At 40.8% G+C, this 19,716-nt stretch overlaps 1 protein-coding gene across 8 annotated transcripts in view; it reads right to left on the bottom strand.

Annotated features, from left to right (window-relative positions):
• The window catches only part of yeats2 (YEATS domain containing 2), a 155,311-nt gene that overhangs the window by 45,825 nt on the left and 89,770 nt on the right, over positions 1 to 19,716 (bottom strand). For all 8 annotated transcript variants that reach the window (XM_073040755.1, XM_073040754.1, XM_073040760.1 and 5 more), the window contains 2 exons: positions 3,447 to 3,608; positions 1,499 to 1,614 (listed from right to left, as the gene is read on the bottom strand). In XM_073040755.1, coding sequence (XP_072896856.1) covers positions 1,499 to 1,614; positions 3,447 to 3,608 — 278 coding nt within the window. The remainder of the gene's footprint in view (positions 1 to 1,498; positions 1,615 to 3,446; positions 3,609 to 19,716) is intronic.

Here is a 19,716-nt window from a genome sequence, read left to right as displayed (position 1 = left end):
ATGTAAGATGTGGTCTTGTTTGACAATAGCTGCTGCCAATCAATGTCTCTTCACTCCTGTCTTGTTCTGTCATAATTTGCCCTCCCCAATTTAGTACCTTCCTGAAAGATCCAATTTTATCCTTAATCATGACCATCTAAAAACGTAATGATTTTTGTTAAATTCTCTTCCTTTGTAGCATATTGTTATTGTATGCTTAACCTTGCTCTGTATTAATGCTCCTCATTGGGATTTGGTGTTTTTAATTTTGTAAAATGTTTTGAAAAACTAATTAAAAAATTAAAAATAAATAAAAACGTAATGAGTTGTGGTCATAATTCTTAAAATGTTCTCCCACTGTCAGGGTTGTCACTCTACTCAGTCCGTAACACTGAACTGCCAGTCCTGTCCCTCACAGAACCAGGTCTCTGCTTCATTCCAATTGAAAGCTGGCATGGTATGTCTGCTCGTGTAGGCCCTGAAGCTAGTCTGCCATTCAGTTAAAGCAACACACACAAAATGCTGGAGGAACTCAGCAGGCCAGGCAGCAGCTATGTAAAAAAGTACAGTCGAAGTTTCAGGCCGAGACCCTTCAGCAGGACACCCGTCAACAGATTATAGAAAGGGTCTCGGCCCAAATCGTCAACTGTACTTTTTTCCATTGATGCTGCCTGGCACATTGCATTCCTCCAGCATTTTGTGTGTGTTGCTTGGATTTCCAGTATTTGCAGATTTTCTCTTGTTTGTCATTCAATTATATTGTGATTGATCGGTACTTCAACTTCATTCAATTGTTTTTGTTCCACAGACCTTGACACCCTGTAACATCAGAGCCAGTAACATCAAGAAGGATCCCACCCACTCTGTTCATGGACAGTTTGTCCCGTTCCCATCAGGGAGGAGGCTACATAGCATCCACACCAGGACACCAGACTCAGAAATATTTACTTCTCCCAAGCAGTAAGGCTGATCAAAATCTCCTCCTATTAAGACATCCCTCCACATCCCCAAACACCACAACTTTATCATTTTCTGTAATCTATGTACACACTCCTGTGCCTAGTCACTTTATAGACTTACAAGCAATCTATGTAAATAAGCTATTCATATGTCCATATATTTATTGCTTTTTTATCATTGTGGTTCATTATCTTGTGCTTTTGGTGCTGCATTAGATCAGGAGTAACAATTATTTCATTCTCCTTACATTGTACACTCCCTGACAACATTTAAGCAGCATCAAATCAAGCATTTGGTTCATCCAGTCAATTATAGAAGTTCTAAGGACTGAACTGCATTCCTCTGCTCCGTGGCTAACCAACCACAGCCCCAATAAACCTAAAGCCCTCTGCAACACACAAAAAATGATGGAGAAACTTAGCAGGTCAGACTGCAGCCATGGAAATGAGCAGTTGACACTTTGGGCCAAGATCCTTCTTCTGGAATGAGCCTCTAGTGTATCTAGTTACTTCAACAACACAGGCAGATGCTGATGGAAGGCAGCTTTCCTGGGACTGACCTGCGGTGTCTGCTTGAGGATATAGGAGGTGTAGCCCAGTTGCTGTGGTAACCCACCAACCACAGTGCCCTGAATGCTACCAGTTGTGCTCGGTGAAGCCCCCTGAACCTGATGACCTGTTAAACAAATAATGCCACATGGTTAACCAAAGTCAGCAGAAAGATTGTTCAGATTTATAAGTAATTATGTGGGCAGCAAAGATAAATGATAAGGTCTGCTTGACATCTATTTGTTGTGTTCAGACTAAAGATCAGCACAGCAGTTATATTCACTGAGATTAGTCATTTAAAGGGACATTTCACAATGTTTTAGCACTGAAATCATTCATTTCAGATTGCATCTTCCACAAATCCCCACTCGGAGGATTACTTTCAAATACATTTTTTCAGTTAACAGCAGGGTTTTGTCTGTACAGGAGGGCTGGATAAACCAGAGTGAGGAATTCCAAAATGCAGGAAAGTTGGGAGCAACACACACTACATGATGGAGGAACTCAGCAAGCTGGCAGGTGATAGGTGAGACCAGGTGAGGGGGAAGTGGGTGAGTGGGGAAGGGGGGTTGCTGTAAATAGCTGGGAGATAACAGGTGTAAGAAGTAAAGGACTGAAGGAAGAGGAATCTCAGGAGAGGACAATGGACCATGGAAAAAGTGAAGGAGGATGGGAACCAGAGGGAGTTAAGAGCAGGCAAGAAGAGGAGGGGAGAAGGAGAGAGAAGGGAACCAGAATGGGGAATGAAAAAAGGGGGGTGCAAGGATTAGAATTGGGATATAGGGAGGTGAATTTGGCAAGCTGGGCTGGAATGTGAGATCTAGTGATGATCTATGTGACAATGTGGTGCAGGAGTTGCCAAAACTTGAGGTCATATTGTGAGCATAGCCAGTTAAGAATAACCAACCTCACATGCCAGTATTAATAACCCTGTGATTTTTGGCACAGTACAGAATACACTCCTGTGCAGAAAATGCACTGTAGTTAATATAACCCCCAAACATCTCCCAAGAGAGCAGATATCTGTCCTTGGTTTAGCCAATCTGGAGCACATCACTCACTTCTATTTCTGTAGTAGCTGCTCTTCAGGAATAACATTTATTGATGCTAACCCTCTAACCTTGAATCAGCAAAATAAAATTTTTCATTGCATTTATCTTTCTTGTCCACTGCTTAATATCAGGTCAGTAGATTATGGAGCGGGGGTGGGGTGGGATGGCGTGGGATAAAAAATTAGCAACACTTTGTTTCCATTAAGGAGTTGCACAGTTCCAGGTAATACAATTAGGTTCTAAGAAACCTTTAATATATAAATATCAGTCCAACTCTCCTAAAATTCAAATGATTTCTCACTCTATCACATGTTTATCAGAGCCTTGAGAATAAGGTTATCTAAGATTACTACAGGAACTAGATTAAGTGGAAATGATAGATGTAATTTAAATTGGTCAAGTGCAGAGTGTTACATTTTGGGAAGTTGAATCAGGACAGGATTGACAAAGTAGTGGTGCCTTGCAGGTTCAGCAAAACAGGCACACCAACATGCAGAGTTTCATGAAAATAGCAACACAAGTAGACAGGGTGATGAAACGGGCATTTTGCATGCTTGACTTCATCGGTAAGGGGATTAAGTACAAGAATGGTTCATCATGCGACATCTGTACGAGACTTTGGTGCGACAACACCTGGAGTACAGTGTGTAGTTCTGGTCACCTAACTATAGGAAAGATGTCATTAAACTGGGAAGGAAAGGTGTAAGGATGCTGTCACAACTGCACAGCTTAAGTTACAAGTTGGATAGGATGGTGATAGGGTGAGGATGATCTTATAAAGGTATGTATAATCATAAGAGGAGAGGCACAGAAAAGGCCAAATGACCATCCAGGTGGGTGGTGCAATTCTACTTTGGAGTTTGATGAAAGCATCACAGCAGAGAAACAGTCTACGTTGACATCTTACCTGCTGGATTGGCAGCCCGCAGAATGGCTCCTTGGGGTATCAACAACAGCTTGCCTTTGCCTGAGGGGTTTTTGCTGTTGGTCGTTAGGTAGAGTTTGGTCCCTGGGGGCAGATTGGCTAGGTTGGCCAAGTTGGTTGCTGGAAGCTGCAGTGTGGCCATAACTAAAGAACAGAAAACATCGTGTGAAACATCATCAGCAAATTTTTGTACTTCATATACAGTCTATCTTTATGCTGATTGATACGATGTTGATGCATCAGAGAATTGGGTTGAATTATATTTAAATGTGAATAGACCTCACTGAAAAAAGTCAAATACACTGCAATAAATAACTGAAAGACTTAAACAGCTTCATATTGTAAAATGTTCCTATTGACACTCTACAGGCAGTCTTAAAGGACACTTTCTTTAATGTAATGGATAAGCTCCTTATTATGAAACTTCTCAATAAGTGTGTACAGATTGCCAAATGAAGCTCCAAGGCTCTCTCCATATGTTAATAATCTCTCTCTGAATGAATGAGAACAAAAATCATCTCTACATAAATCAACATACTATGGCAAAGTCTTGAATATTCTCAAAATGAAGGGATTATATTTCTTTTCCATATTGACATTCTAACATTTTAATAAGATTGCTGTCACTACCTCACTCACATACTTCCTATTCAAACTATCTCACCCAAGTATCAGTGGCTTCTTAGACTATCTTGCACAGTAAAATCTTATTTTAGTTTTCTATTTATGAAACTTCTGTCAATTATGTGCCTTTTATTCATGAACCTGGGGTGGGACTTACCAACTGCTTTTCAGGCCACTCATTGGCCGGTTATCATACTGTGTCTGTTTCCCCTGCATTTGTGATAAGGCTCATGATTACGCAGAGATATGTTGTACCTGTATCTGTGTTGCAGATAATAGTATCAGCAGATAAACTAAATATTCAATATTCATTTCAATAAAGCTTGGATTAGACAAACTGAACCACTGGCAATATTTACTCATCTTAATGAACAACAAAATAAAGAGCTTTTAATTTTCTGTGACTGTTGCATATTATCTTCTCAGCACTCCTTGGCTAAATGATGCCAGTAACCACCGTCAATCTCCAATTTGCTTTCTTTCTCATACAGATGTCATGGCAGCAGCTGTATGCGGAAGAAGTTAAAAGGTTATGAGAGTGAAAGTTAGGGGAACACACAAATTCTATAGTCACGGGTAAGACTCCAAAAAGGAATGTTGCCCCTCTGGTGCCATGCTCCAGCATATTTTTAGAAGGAGAGAGAGAGAAACCAGAGGTTTTGGTCCACATGGGTAGTACACCATAGTCAGAAAGAGAGATGAGGACTAGTAAACAAATTTTATGAGATACGCAAATGATAAGGCCGGATCTCAAAAAATAGTAATCACAAGATTACTGCTTGTCCTATATCGCAGTGAGTACAGAAACAACAATTCAAATGAAAGTGTGGCTGCAGGGATGATGGAGGAGAGTGCACTTTAGACCTTGGGACATTTAGGCTAGATCTAGCGATGGTGGGAAGCAGGGCAATCAGGCTGCATTTCAACAAGACTAGGAAGACATCCCTTTTGGGAATGTTTGCTAGAGCTATTGTGGACAGTTTACCAGGTAATGGAAAGTTCAGCATTGATGCAAAAAGAATATAATGAATATTGATGAGCATGTTCCCTTTGATAGAACTGCTAGCAATAACTTCAGATGATAATGGTGTTTAGACTAATTGAATGCTAATTAGCTAGATTGGATATATCTTTATTTTTCTGTACAGGATATGCTAGGGCAACCTTCCACAAGATCTGGTAGATGCCGGTGCTGAGGACAGGTTTCCAGTGCAACGGTTTATTCAATATCCAATGCTCTCAGCTTTTTCTTGACATTACTTGGAGTGAATCAAATTGGCTGTAGATTGGGTTCTCTGATAGGGAAAATCTCAGAAGAGAATCAAAATGGATCATCTATATAATGTTTCTGGTTGGATTCAGTTTGAGTGCTTCGGCCATATCTTTAACACTCTCTTGAGTGTTGCCCTACCTTCATTATTAATAAGGGTATTTGCTGAGCTTTTTACCATTAACTTTTCAATTGCACACCGCCATTCACGATTAGGCAAGGGATATTGCAGAGGCTTAATTTGACCTGTTGATTAGGCAATAAAGACCTACGCAGATAAAAATAAAAGAAAGAAAATGAAAATACTGGAAGCTGTTCATAGAACCCCCTGTCATCGCTGTGCAGTAATTGCCATGCTGGTAAGGCAGTGGCATTTTAACTTAGTGAAAGAACAAACAAATTTATTTTGTGACTGAAAAGAAATGAATAGTTGGAATATGTCCAACATAGTTTATGACAACAAAATGTCCTATAACAGATAAGGAGTCAGATCACATCAGACTTAATGAGTTCTGTTCCTTCAAACTCTTTCATAATATAAATACAGTAGCAGAAACAATTTATGTATTTAAATGAAATACAGAACAAATTACAACACTACAATACCTCTATAGTACAATAAAACTGTGTATTAGCTCCTAATAGTGATAGATGGAGGAATTTTTCTGCTGTGTTCTTATGATTGACTGTAAATGAACAAAATCAGTGCAGACACCTAGTGCAGATAATGGACTATCTTCGTACAATGCTTTAGACAATTGCATCATCCAAATCTTCATTTTCATTGCAACATTCAAGAAGATTGTCGATACTTTCAAATTCTTCATAATTCCTGACTTGTTGAAGTAGTGAAATTGCTTTATTTTAATTCCTGGACATCTCTGGCAACGTCTAGCTTAAATGTTTGAAACCACAGTGAACAAAACAGATCCGAATTGTTTTTCTGCTTATTTCCCGCCAGCTATCAGTGACAAAATCACTGCTTTTTGAACACAAACTCACGCAACTGACACTATTTAAAAACTGACCACTCTAAGCATGTCTTAACAGCCATGCAGGTGTACACGACTGATGCGAGTTAGAAACTGTAGGACAACAGTCTCTTGCCCTAATTAAGCAGCATAGTGTCCCAATTAAATAAAAGGAATCATGGCCATTTTCGCAATTTTGTTTTTGTTCTTTAAGATTTGTCCCAAATAAACAGGAGCCCCGATTAACCGATGGCCCAATTAACCAGAATCCACTGCAGTTTGCAATTTGGAAGTGCCATGTTGATCCGAGTTCCCATAGAGGAGAAGGCACCTGCAACCCTGCAGCAACCAACACATCCACCCTGCTGGTCCCCCAAATATTCTGTCATATACATGGGCTGTAGAGTTGGGCATTTGTGTGCCTGTAATGAGCACATTTAATTCAGACTTTGAAAGTGTCTGAGCATTTATCTGAGAACATTACAAGCTTGCTGAGACTAATGTGGTGATTGAATGGGAGAAACATTATACTTCTACTAAGATACTAATTTTCAACAAGGTAGCTTCCCTAAGGAAGAGACAACTTAATTCCAAATAAACATAACAAATTTGTTACGAAGTAAGAAATCAGAATTTAACCTGAATACTAAATTTTGTTGATGCTGGAATTCCAGAGTAACACATCCAAAATGCTGGAGGAATTGAGCAAGTCAGAGCGCCTAAGGAAAAGAATAAAAACCCAACATTTTGGGTCAATGCCCTTCATCAAGATTGGAAATACAGTTTGTACTAAGGTAAATGAGCTCTACTTGCCAAAATTGGAACCTACCACTGTGACAAAGGAAGCAAGAAACAACATAAAACTGGAAGTACATTAAAAAAAACATACAGATCCTTACAATTGGGAGACGTACAAATAATGACTGATGGCATAAAGTTGTAAGTGCCAACTACAAAGGAAATATGAAAGGAAACTTGCAATAATTTTTATGTAATGAAGTAAAAATTATCACAATTGGCAATTATGTAAGAAAAAAAGATGGTTAAAAGGATGTTAGATGGTGGTCAATAATCTCTGAACACCAATAGTAAATTAAGGATTAATAGTAGCAAATAAAAGTACAGCACTGAGAAATGGGAAGCTCCAGGATTAGATGGTCCTCAAGTCAGGAATATTGAAAGGAACTGGTGGAATTATTGCACTTGACTTAAAATCAATCAAAATAATCTTCCATTCCTTTTAATTTGACAGTTGCACATCACTCAATTATTTAAGATAGATGAAAGGGCAACTAAGAGTCTATAACTACTGCTGAAATCAGTGAAATCAAGGATTAAATATGCATTGACTGAACAATTTAAAAACTCCCATAATTAAAGGCAGCCAACATGAGAAAGGAAAGTCATGCCTTGAAGTTGGTTGAATTATTTTGAGATAAGTAACAGTCAAGGAAATATGAAGGCTTGTTTTTAAATGGACACACAGAAATAATTTGATAAAGCCTCATTAAATTAATATTAAAGTAAAAGTAGTTCGTGAAATTGAAGGCAAATTAGTGATCTGGCTAGGAGCAACAGGAAATAAGAATGTTGAGCTAAAGTATTGTCAAGGTTTGTTTATTGCATCTGACAGATATTGGGGTTGCTGCAACTAGTTATTAAAGTCTTAAACACAGAGATAGAGAACCACATGTTCGTATTTGCTGACGAGCAAGATTCGTGTTTTTGTAATTAGAAGCATTAAATTACAGGGTGATATCAAAAGACTGAGCGAATGAAAGAAAATATGGCAAATGCATTTCAATGTGAGAATTCATTCACTTTGTATCTAAAATGAACATATCAATGCAGTACAACAGATAGAGTTCCAGATAAAAAGATCAAAATGTCAGACAGGTGCAAAATACAATAAAAAGGGTTAGTATAATACTGTATTTTTACATATGGAGGACTAAAATACAAAGTTTATGCCCCAACCAAACTAGAGTGGATTACTCTGAGATCTTGCCCCCCCCCCCCAACACCTGTACTCCATGGGGTAAATTACAAGGAAACAGTATACAAACTGGGCTAGTATTCTCTGAAATTTATATGTCTGATTTGATCAAAGTTTCCAAGACTTGAAGAGAACTTAATTGGAAGGATAAAGAGAAACTAGCTGCGGTGCAAATCACTTGAGTCGAATATGGTGATCTCCTAAGGAGCTGCCTATTTGTGGGTCCTCAAATGCCTGTAGAGGCCAATCCAGCACCCACATACTTTGGTGCAGTGCAATCAAGTGGTGGCTGTGCTTAATGGTTGGGTTTTTTGGTTGCTCAAAGAGAAACCACTACTATCTATTGAGTCTAGCTCCAGGACTGTCAGGGGTATTAAATAAAGGCAGCATAAATTTGGAATTCTCATCTGCCAATGACAACCACTTCTGGTCAATCATTAAATTTAAATCAGATTGATAAATTACTGTTAACCAAAAGAATTAATTATGGGGAATATCAGAGTGAGGTCACAGATCAGAAGCTAGCTGGTGGTATAGTGGCACCTGCACCAGACTTCGAGTCGAGCAGTCCCAGGTTCAAATCCGGCCGGCTCCTTGCATGCTTTCCATCCATCCTGGGTTGAGTGTCGAGCTAGCAACTTGGCCTCGTAAAAAACAGATAAATGCTAAAGGAACTGTAAGGTTGTGTCCCAATGCACAACAAGGTGCGGAAAACAACAATAAATCAGAGATGATTAAATAGAATGGCAGAACTGATCTGAATTCACCTGTTCCAAGACTCTTCATTGTATTGCATATTGTTCAAGCATTAACTGGTTGCCAATAATGGTTCTTATATCAGAACTGTCATGGTCAAAACAAAGCAGAGCTGGTCAAATGAAGAGATCCTATTCTAAGCAAGTACACTGCCATACGCCATTTCTTCCTCTTTATTCTTGCATTCTGTGCAACATGGCTGGAACAGCCAATAATCGCAGCCATTTTCATCTGAAGTAAGTGGTGAAATGTCTGCACTTATAACTGCTGAAACTGGCATCAATATGAATTATCAATGGTTATCACTTGTTTTAAATGTGGATGTTTAAAGCAGTGGGGAGAGTGTACTCTGATTGCATGTTTTCAGCAAAATACAGGAATACATTAGAAATATGCAAACATTCCCAGTCATATATTCATACAATGAATACATGGATCCCTTCTGAAAGCAAGGTAATTCCAGTGTTTACTTGAGGCTATGGCCGCCAACAAATATAAATAATACTTGGGATCAATTTGTATTCTAAACAACAACATCCAAATAGCAGCAGCAGTGTGCTACTTGGCTCTTTAACCCATACTGCTATTTCAAAAGGGCTATTTAGCAGATTGCATCCATGCCAACCAGTGGGTGCCCATACTGTCTTCCAAACTATAGAAGGCCTATTGCCATGGTGATTTAAGTGCTCACCTAGACATTTCTTAATGGCCTCAGTCTGCTTCCAGCTTTCTACCAGGCAATGTGTTCCAGGAAAATCATCCCACTCAGATCTTGCTCTTTATCTTAAATGAATATCCTGTAGATTTATATACCTTTGATGAGAGGAGTAGTTCCCTAATCTACCCTATTGATATCCCTCACTTTTATATACTGCAAACGTGACCCAGATTAACTCCTCTGGTCTGAGGAGAACAGACCTTCTCCCTCAAATCTCTCTTAAAAACGAAACACTCCATACCACGAAACATCCTGATTAATTTCCTTTGCATCTTTTCCAGTGCAATTACATCTTACCTCTAGTTTGGAGACTAGAACTGCACGCAGTACTCCAAATGAAGTTTGACCAATGTTTAAAAAAGTAGTAACATAAATTCCCTGCTCTTCTATTCAATGTCCTGACCACTGAAGGATAGTATCCTATCTACCCTTTTAATGACCCTCAGCACTCCCTTGGGCCGCATGACATCCAAGATGCAAAATGCATCACCTCACATTTATGAGATAAAATTCCCCATCGTAATAAGGTGATGCCTCAAGAAGATAGCATCCTACATTAATGACCCTCACCATCCAGGACATGCCCTCTTCGCATTACTACCATCAGGTAGGAGGTACAAGAGACAGAATACTTAGGACCAGCTTCTTCCTCTCCACCATCAGATTTCTGAATGGTCCATGAACCCAAGGACACTATCTCACTCTCTTCTCTTTTTGCGCTAATTTTTTGGATATTTTTCCCATTACAACTTATAGTAATTTTATATGTACTGCTGCCACAAATTTCATAACATATGCAAGTACCTTATTTTGATGCTATCTGCCATTTCTGAGCCTATTTCACAAACTTATAAATTTCACCCTGTATAGAACCTCAGTACTGTCACCAATCTTTGTGTTTTCTGCATTAGTGATCATGCCTCCTACAACTAATTCATTCCCAGGCACTGCAAACAGGAAGATGAACACCACTGATCGCTGGTAACCAATCACAAAACAATACTATCACCAGTATCTGCTTCTGATTACCCAGCCAGTTTTACATCCAATTTTCCAACTTGACCTGGACTTCTTGGACCCTTACCTTTTAGACCAGTCTCTAATGGGGGACTTTGAAGAAGTCATGTTAACCATATCTACTGCACTGCCATCATTAACACATTTTATTACCTCCTTAAAAAAATTCAATCGGATTGGTCAGACGAGATCTACCCTTAAAAAAGCCATACTGGCTAATTCTGATAAATAATCATTCAGATATGCAAGAACTTATCATGTCCTTCAGAACTTTTTTTTCCAAAATTTCCCTCTACTGACGTTAAGCCCATGCGCCTGTAATTACCAGGCTTTTGCCTGCTGCCTTGGGCACAATATTTGATGCCTTCCAATCATCTAGTATCTCAGTTGGGTCCAGCGAAGATTTAAATATCTCAGCCAAAGCTGCAGCAATCACTTTCCTTGCTTCCCACAACCACTTGAGATGAATCTCAGCCAGCCCAGAGGAATTACTGACCTTTAATCCTGCTAAGGCATCAAGCAGCCCCTCTTTATTTATGAATACTTGCACTAACCTCTCACCTTCCCCTTTACTGAGTTCTCCAATTACAAAGTCTGTTTCCTTCGTGAATGCTGATGAAAAGTATTCATTTAGGAGCTCATCTATAGCTTTTGGTTCCACACACGTTGCCCCTGCTGTCCCTAATGGCTCTACTGTTTCCCTGATTATTCTTTTGCTCTTAATGTACTTTAAAAAAATGCCTTCAAATTTACTTTAATCCTGTTTGTCAGTGATACCTTATGACTCTTCTTTGCCTTCCTAATTTCCTTTCTGAACGTCACCCTACACTTTTTATACTCTTAATGGAGCTCCCTCATATTTAGTTCTCTATACTTGCTAAATGCTTCATCTCTTTATCTACCTCTTGAAATCCCTTTATATTAATGATTGCTTATACTTGTTACCCTTGGCTTGCATCCTCATATTGACCTCTCACTATTTTTCATTTGAACACTTCCCACTGTGAACGTGTAGAATTATTTGCAAATAGATGCTTTGAATCTAGGTTTCACCTTGTTTTAAAGTAAAAATAGAGTAAAATTTATTATCAGAGTACAGACATCTCACTACATATAACCATGAGATTCTCTTTCCTGTGGACATATTCAGCAAATCTATAGAATAACAACTATAAACAGGATCAATGAAAGAAGAAGAGCACAGAAGACAAATGCAAATATAAATTAATAGCAATAAATAACAAGAGCATGAAATAACAAGATAGAGAGTCCTTAAAGTGAGATCATTGATTGTGGGAACATATCAATAGGTGAGTGTAGTTATTATCCTCTTTTGTTCAAGATCCTGACAGTAGAGGGATAGTAACTGTTCTTGAACCTGATGGCGTGAGACCTGAGGCGTTTTATCTTCTACCTGGTGGCAGCAGAGAGAAGTGTGTGTGGCCTGGATGGTGGATACTGACGATGGATGCTGCTTTCCTATCCAGTGTTTCATGTAGATGTGCTCAATGGTTAGGAGGGTTTTATCCATGATGTATAGGGCCGAATCCACTAACTTTTGTAGGGCTTTCCATTCAAAGGTATTGGTGCTCCCATACCAGGCCATAATGCAGCCAGACAGACTTGCCTTCCCCAATTTAATATTTGTATTCCCATTCTATCCCTACCTTTTTCCAGAAGCACTTTGAAATATTTGGAGTTACAGTCACTAACTAAAATGCATCCTGCACTGACACTCCCTCCATCTGACCAGTTATGTTCTGCCAAACAAGGTCCAGTAATGCTCTATCCCTTGCTGGTTGTCTACATACTCTCCAGGAATGTAGAAAAGATACCAGAAGATAGGTGTCTACTTACTTATTCTCCTGGTCATACCTCAAAAATTCCAAGCCTCTTACACTAAAGTAACCCCAGTTAATATTTGGTAAGTTGAAGTCCAAGTGTTCTCACATCTCACTAACTTCTGCCTGCACAACTGCTCCTTTATCACTTGTTGACTGTCAGTTGGTCTGTAATACACTGCTAGCAAAGTGACAACACTGTATTTATTCCTAATCTCTACCCATATAACCTCCTTTGAGAACCCTTTTAGAATATCCTCCCTCAGTACCATAGCAATGCATTTTTGTCTAGCCTGAAAATTGGATACTATTGTGATGATGGCAGGAAGAGCCCAATTTACATCACCACAGAGAGCCATGTAGTATAGAAGTAAGACCGAAAGCGAGTGGATTCTATCATTGTTATAGGGCAAAGAGTTGTTTCTGTGGCTGCAAATGAGGGGAAATGTTGCCTCGCTACTGATAGGGACAAAGCCTTTGGATATTATTCCCACTATATTCAATCATGCCTTTAATTCACATTTTTAAAACGGTTATAATAACATTTATTATAACCATTCTAATGAACACAGTAAGTTTTGGAAAACAGGACAATGCTGAATTTAAAGGGAGCAAAGGAAACAGGGCCCTCTTGAGCTTAGGTATAAAGAACTGTAGCAAATTTAAGGAGATTGTGGGAAATGGGGGCCCTACTGAGATCAAAGGGAATGGTAGAAACATCAATTGTCGAACTACATATCAAACCGAAAGGATTTCTGAACAGTTAGATAGCAGATTTATTTTTTTATTTTTATTTTTTTTATATATACAGTACAGTAACAGGCTCTTCTGGCCCAACAAGCCTAGACTGACCAACGTCCTTGTCCGTACATCTTTGAAATGCAGGATAAAATTGGAGCACCTGCACCCAGAGGAAGCCCACACAGTCACAGGGAGAACGTACAAAGTTCTTACAAGCAGCAGCAGGAAGATTCTGAAAGGTTTACTACACATGAAAAAAGTTTGGCACACAGCGTATTACATAGCAACTGTGTAATTTGCATGATATTGGAGTCTTTTTCTCCAGCTGCTGTTTAAATTTCAGCTTTCATTTTACTACACTGCCACCTGCTGGACATCACATATTCAACAGGTTCTTGCTTGAGCTACAGATCTTCATTCCTCATGCCTCTGTTCTGTGAACAGGGATGAGCATGTTGCTTTTATGACAGACAGACAGAATTACTTTATTGATCCCAAGGGAAATTGGGTTTTGTTACAGTTGCACCAACCAAGAATAGTGTAGAAATATAGCAATATAAAACCATAAATAATTAAATAATAAGTAAATTATTCCAAGTGGAAATTAGTCCAGGACCAGCCTATTGGCTCAGGGTGTCTGACACTCTGAGGGAGGAGTTGTAAAGTTTGATGGCCACAGGCAGGAATGACTTCCTATGACGCTCAGTGTTACATCTCGGTGGAATGAGTCTCTGGCTGAATGTACTCCTGTGCCTAACCAGTACATTATGGAGTGGATGGGAGACATTGTCCAAGATGGCACGCAACTTGGACAGCATCCTCTTTTCAGACACCACCGTCAGAGAGTCCAGTTCCACCCCCACAACATCACTGGCCTTACGAATGAGTTTGTTGATTCTGTTGGTGTCTGCTGCCCCAGCACACAACAGCAAACATGATAGCACTGGCCACCACAGACTTGTAGAACATCCTCAGCATCGTCCGGTAGATGTTAAAGGACCTCAGTCTCCTCAGGAAATAGAGACAGCTCTGGCCCTTATCAGCAGAATAATAAGCTAACATACTGTATATCTTATCAATACAACTCAAGTGGCTGAACAGCATTTGGTAGGAGCTGAACTTTGAATTGGGGACTGGATGATTTCAAATATATTTAAAAATCTCAAATCCCTGCAACCTCTTTCCATGCCTCTCATGGCATCCAGAGATATATCTCATCAGAGCCTGGGGATTTATTCATCTTTACACTCACTAATTTTAATCTTAAGTGCTGCAAAATTTCTGCCCCTACTGACATTCCGACTACAATGCCCTTATCCTTGTTCAGGGGTTCCCAACCTGGCATCCACAGACCCCTTGCTTAATGGTATTGGTCCACAGCATAAAAAAGGTTGGGAACCTCTGTCCTTGCTCAATACAGATGAAATGGTTTCATCTTGGACTTTGCCATCAACTTATGGTTCCATGATAGATTTGTTCTCTGGTCTCTACTGGGCCCCTTCTTGCTCTTTATTTTCTTATAAGATGCCTTGGGGTTTTCCATAATCTCATCTGCCAATGATATTCTGTTGTTCCTCTTTGCCCTCCTAATTTCTTTCTGAGGCATCTACACACCGTTTACTTCTGAAGGAACTCCCCATTTTCAGGATTCTATACTCCATATGGTTCCTTTCTAGCTCTAAAACAAATCCGTGACATCCCTTGACATCCAGGTTCCCTGGAGTTGCCATCTTTGCCCTTTACCTTTACAGGAACACATTAGCCCTGAACTCACGTTTCCACTTTTAAAAAACTGGTTTTGTCTTCGAGTTGCTGCTTGCAGTCTATATGTGACAGAAACATTTAAATCTTTGCTGACCAAAGATGCAGTACCAAATGCCTGGAGGTCAACAAGTATAGCACTTTTATTTAAGAAGAGTAGCAAGAATAAGCTAGAAAATAACGGGCGAATCATTAACAAAACACTCTGTAGTCTCAGAGCAGCTGCAGAATATTCTCAAGAGGGAGGGTAAGCAGCCAGAAGTCGTGGTGCACATTGGCACTAATGACATAGGTAGAAAGGTGGAAGAGGCCCTGCACAATGAGTACAGGGAGTTAGCAAAGGGATTGAATACCAGGACCTCCAAGGTTGCAATCCCTGGGAGCTACATGCTACTCAGGGCAAGAACAGGTTGATAGTACAGATGAATGAGTGGCTGAGGAACTGGTGCAGGGAGTTCCAGGTTCTTGGATTATTACAATTTTTTCTGGGTCAGATGTGACCTGTACAAGAGGGATGAGTTGCACCTGAACTGGAGGAGAACCGATATGCTGGCTGGGATGTTCGCTAGTGCTACCTGAGGGGGTTAAACTAGTTCAGCAGTGGGGTGAGAACCAGAGTGCCAGGCCAGAAAGTGGAGGCATGGAGAGGATGGTAGATGTCAGGGCCAGTAAAACACCTACTGGCAGGAGCAAAATAATAGGCATAATGGGAAAGATGGTTTGAAGTGTGTGTATTTTAATGCTGGGAGTATTACGATTAACGGTGATAAACTTAGAACATGGAACTATGATGTTGTGGCCATTACAGAGACTTGGTTGAGTGAGGAACAGAAATTGGTACTTAATATCCCAGGGATTTGATGTTCTACTAAAGATAGACAGGGAGGAAAAAGAGGAGGGAAAGGAATTGCACTATTAATCAGGGACAATATCACTGCTGCACTCAGAGGAGACAAAATGGAGGGTTCAGCCACTGAGTCATCATGGGTAGAACTCAAAAATAGGAAGGGTGCAATCAATCTGATTGAACTGTACTACAGACCACCCCCTTCTCAAAGGCCACTGGAACAATGAGGCAGATTAAGGACAGGTGTAAAAGCAATAGCATTGTTATCATGGGGAAATTCAACTTTCCTAATATAAACTGGGACCTTCCAAGTGCCAGAGGTTTAGCTGGGGCAGGACTGAGACAGGTGCATCTGGAAGGGTTTCTTAAATCAATATACAGGTCCAACAAGAAGAGGGGTAGTACTGGACCTGGTGTTGGGTGATGAGCCTGGCCAAGTGAACGCCTTTCGGAGGGTGTGGAGAGTGTTTGAAAACCAATTACACAGACTACAGGACAGGTATGTTCCAGTCAGAAGGAAGGACAAGGATGACAAGGTAAGAGAACTTTGGATGTTGAGAGAAGTAATGACTTTGATCAAAAAGAAAAAGTACGTAAAGTTTAAAGAAGGATTAGAGACACTCCCATGGTATTCAATGCATACATTAAGAGCAAGAGGATAAAGGGGGAGAGGGCAGGACCACTCAGGATAAAAGGGGGGAGGGGAGGGGATCATTTGCTTAGATGCAGAAGATGTGGGTGAGGTCCTAAATGAATACTTTACATCAGTATTTACCAAGGAGAATGATATGGAGGATTGTTATGCCTCTTAAAGAGTATTGAGATGGATAAGTCCCCAGGGCCTGATGGGATATAGTCAAGTCAAGTCAACTTTTATTGTCATTTCGACCATAACTGCTGGTACAGTGCATAGTAAAAATGAGACTTTTTCAGGACCATGGTTTACATGACACAGTACAAAAAAACGAGACTGAACTACGTAATAAAATAAAACACAGAGAAAGCTATACTAGACTACAGACCTACACTGGACTGCATAAAGTGCACAAGAACAGTGCCAGCATTACAATAAATAATAAACAGGACAGTAGGGCAAGGTGTCAGTCCAGGCTTCAGGTATCGTGGAGTCTAATAGCTTGGGGGAAGAAACTGTTATATAGTCTAGTCGTAAGAGTCCGAATGCTTCGGAGCCTTTTCCCAGACAGCAGGAGGGAGAAGAGATTGTATGAGGGGTGCTTGGGGTCCTTCATAATGCTGTTTCCTTTGCGGATGCAGTGTGTAGTGTAAATGTCCTTGATGGCGGGAAGAGAGACCCCGATGATCTTCTCAGCTGACCTCACTATCCGCTGCAGGGTCTTGCGATCCGAGATGGTGCAATTTCCGAACTAGGCAGTGATGCAGTTGCTCAGGACGCTCTCAATACAACCCCTGTAGAATGTGATGAGGATGGGGGGTGGGAGATGGACTCTCCTCAGCCTTCACAAAAAGTAGAGACGCTGCTGGGCTTTCTTTGCTATGGAGCTGGTGTTGAGGGACCAGGTGAGATTCTCCGTCAGGTGAACACCAAGAAATATGGTGCTCTTTACGATCTCTACTGAGGAGCCGTCGATGTTCAGCGGGGAGTGGTCGCTCCGTGCCCTCCTGAAGTCAACAATCATCTCTTTTGCTTTGTTCACATTAAGAGACAGGTTGTTGGCTCTGCACCAGTCCATTAGCCGCTGCACCTCCTCTGTAAGCTGACTCATTGTTCTTGCTGATGAGACCCACCATGGTGGTGTCATCAGCAAACTTGATGATATGGTTCGAGCTGTGTGTTGCAGCACAGTCGTGGGTCAGCAGAGTGAACAGCAGTGGACTGAGCACGCAACCCTGGGGAGTCCCTGTGCTCAGTGTGATGGTGTTGAAGATGCTGCTCCTTATCCAGACTGACTGAGATCTCCCAGTCAGGAAGTCTAGGATCCAGTTGCAGAGGGAGGTGTTCAGGCCCAATAGGCTCAGCTTTCCAATAAGTTTCTGAGGGATGATTGTGTTGAATGCTGAACTGAAGTCTATGAACAGCATCCGAACGTGTGTGTCTTTTTTGTCCAGGTGGGTTAGGGCCAGGTGGAGGGTGGTGGCAATGGCGTCATCTATTGAGCGGTTGTGACGGTACACAAACTGCAGTGGGTCCAGTGAGGGGGGCAGCAGGGTCTTGATATGCCTCATGATGAGCCTCTCGAAACACTTCATGATGATGGATGTAAGTGCAATGGGATGATAGTCATTTAGGCAGGACACTGAAGACTTCTTCGGCACGGGGACGATGGTGGCGGCCTTGAAGCACATTGGAATGGTGGCGCTGCTCAGGAAGATGTTGAAGATGTCAGTGAGAACATCTGCTAGCTGGTCTGCACATCCTCTGAGCACTCTACCAGGGATGTTGTCTGGTCCAGCAGCCTTCTGTGGGTTGACCCTGCAGGTATTAACCCAAGGTTATTGAGCGAGGCAAGAGATGAGATTGCTGGGGCCTTGACCAATATCCACTCATAGCTGAGTAGCTGGAGAACTGGTGAGTAGCTAATGCTATTCTATTATTCGGGGATAATTTTGGAAGCTATAAACCGGCAAGTCTCACATCAGTGGTATGGAAGATACTCGAGAGAATGCTTAGGGATAGGATTTATGAGCATGTGGAAAACCATGGCCTAAGTAGGACCAAGCATGGTTTTGTGCAGATCAGGTTCTGTCTTACTAACTTGATTGAGTATTTTGAAGAGGTGATGAGGGTGACTGATGAAAGCAGTTAATGAAGGTGGTGTCTACGTGGATTTTAGTAAGGTGTTTGACAAGGTCCCTCATGGGAGGCTCATCCAGAAGATTAAGATGTACAGGATCAATGGTGAATTGGCCGAAGGAACTTATCCTAGCTGGAGGTCTGTGATTAATGGTGATCTGCAGGGATCTGTACTGGAACATCTGCTGTTTGTGATGTATATAAATGATGTGGAGGAAAATGTGGATGGGTGAATTAGTAAGTTTGCAGATAATATGAAGATTGGTGCTGTTATGGATAGCATAGAAGATAGGCGAAGAATACAGCAAGATATAGATCGGTTGAAGATATGGGTGGAGAAATGGCAAATGGAGCTAATCTACCCAAATGTGAAATGTTGCACCTAGATAGCTCAAATGCAGAGACAGTACACTGTTAACAGCAAGACCTTTAACAATGTTGATGAACACAGTGATCTTGGGTGTCCAAGTTCATAGCTCCCTGAAAGTAGCTACACAAGTTGATAGGGTGGTTAAGAAGGTATTCGTCATGTTCGCCTTTATTAGTCAAGCTACTGAGTTTAAAAATCAGGAAATTATGCTGCAGTTTTATAAAACTTGAGTTAGGCCACATCTGAAGTATTGCATACACTTCTGGTCATCTCATTATAGAAAGGATGTCAAGGTTTTAGAGAGGGTGCAGAAGATGTAGTAGGAGTATTATGAGTATTATGGGTAAGGGTGAGAGCATGGATCAATACATGGAATTATGATGTTGTAGCCATTACTGAAACTTGGTTGAGAGAGGGGCAAGAATGGGTGACTAATATACCAGGTAAAAGAGAGGGTGGAATTGCTCTACTAATCAGGGACAGTATCACAGCTGCACTCAGAGGAGACATAATGGAGTGGTTCATTTGGGTGGAACTCAAGAAGAGGAAGGGTGCAACATACTGATG

The sequence above is a fragment of the Hemitrygon akajei genome, chromosome 3 (genome assembly GCF_048418815.1).
Source record: "Hemitrygon akajei chromosome 3, sHemAka1.3, whole genome shotgun sequence".
NCBI lineage: Eukaryota > Metazoa > Chordata > Chondrichthyes > Myliobatiformes > Dasyatidae > Hemitrygon > Hemitrygon akajei.
This window is presented reverse-complemented; position numbering and strand designations above follow the sequence as displayed.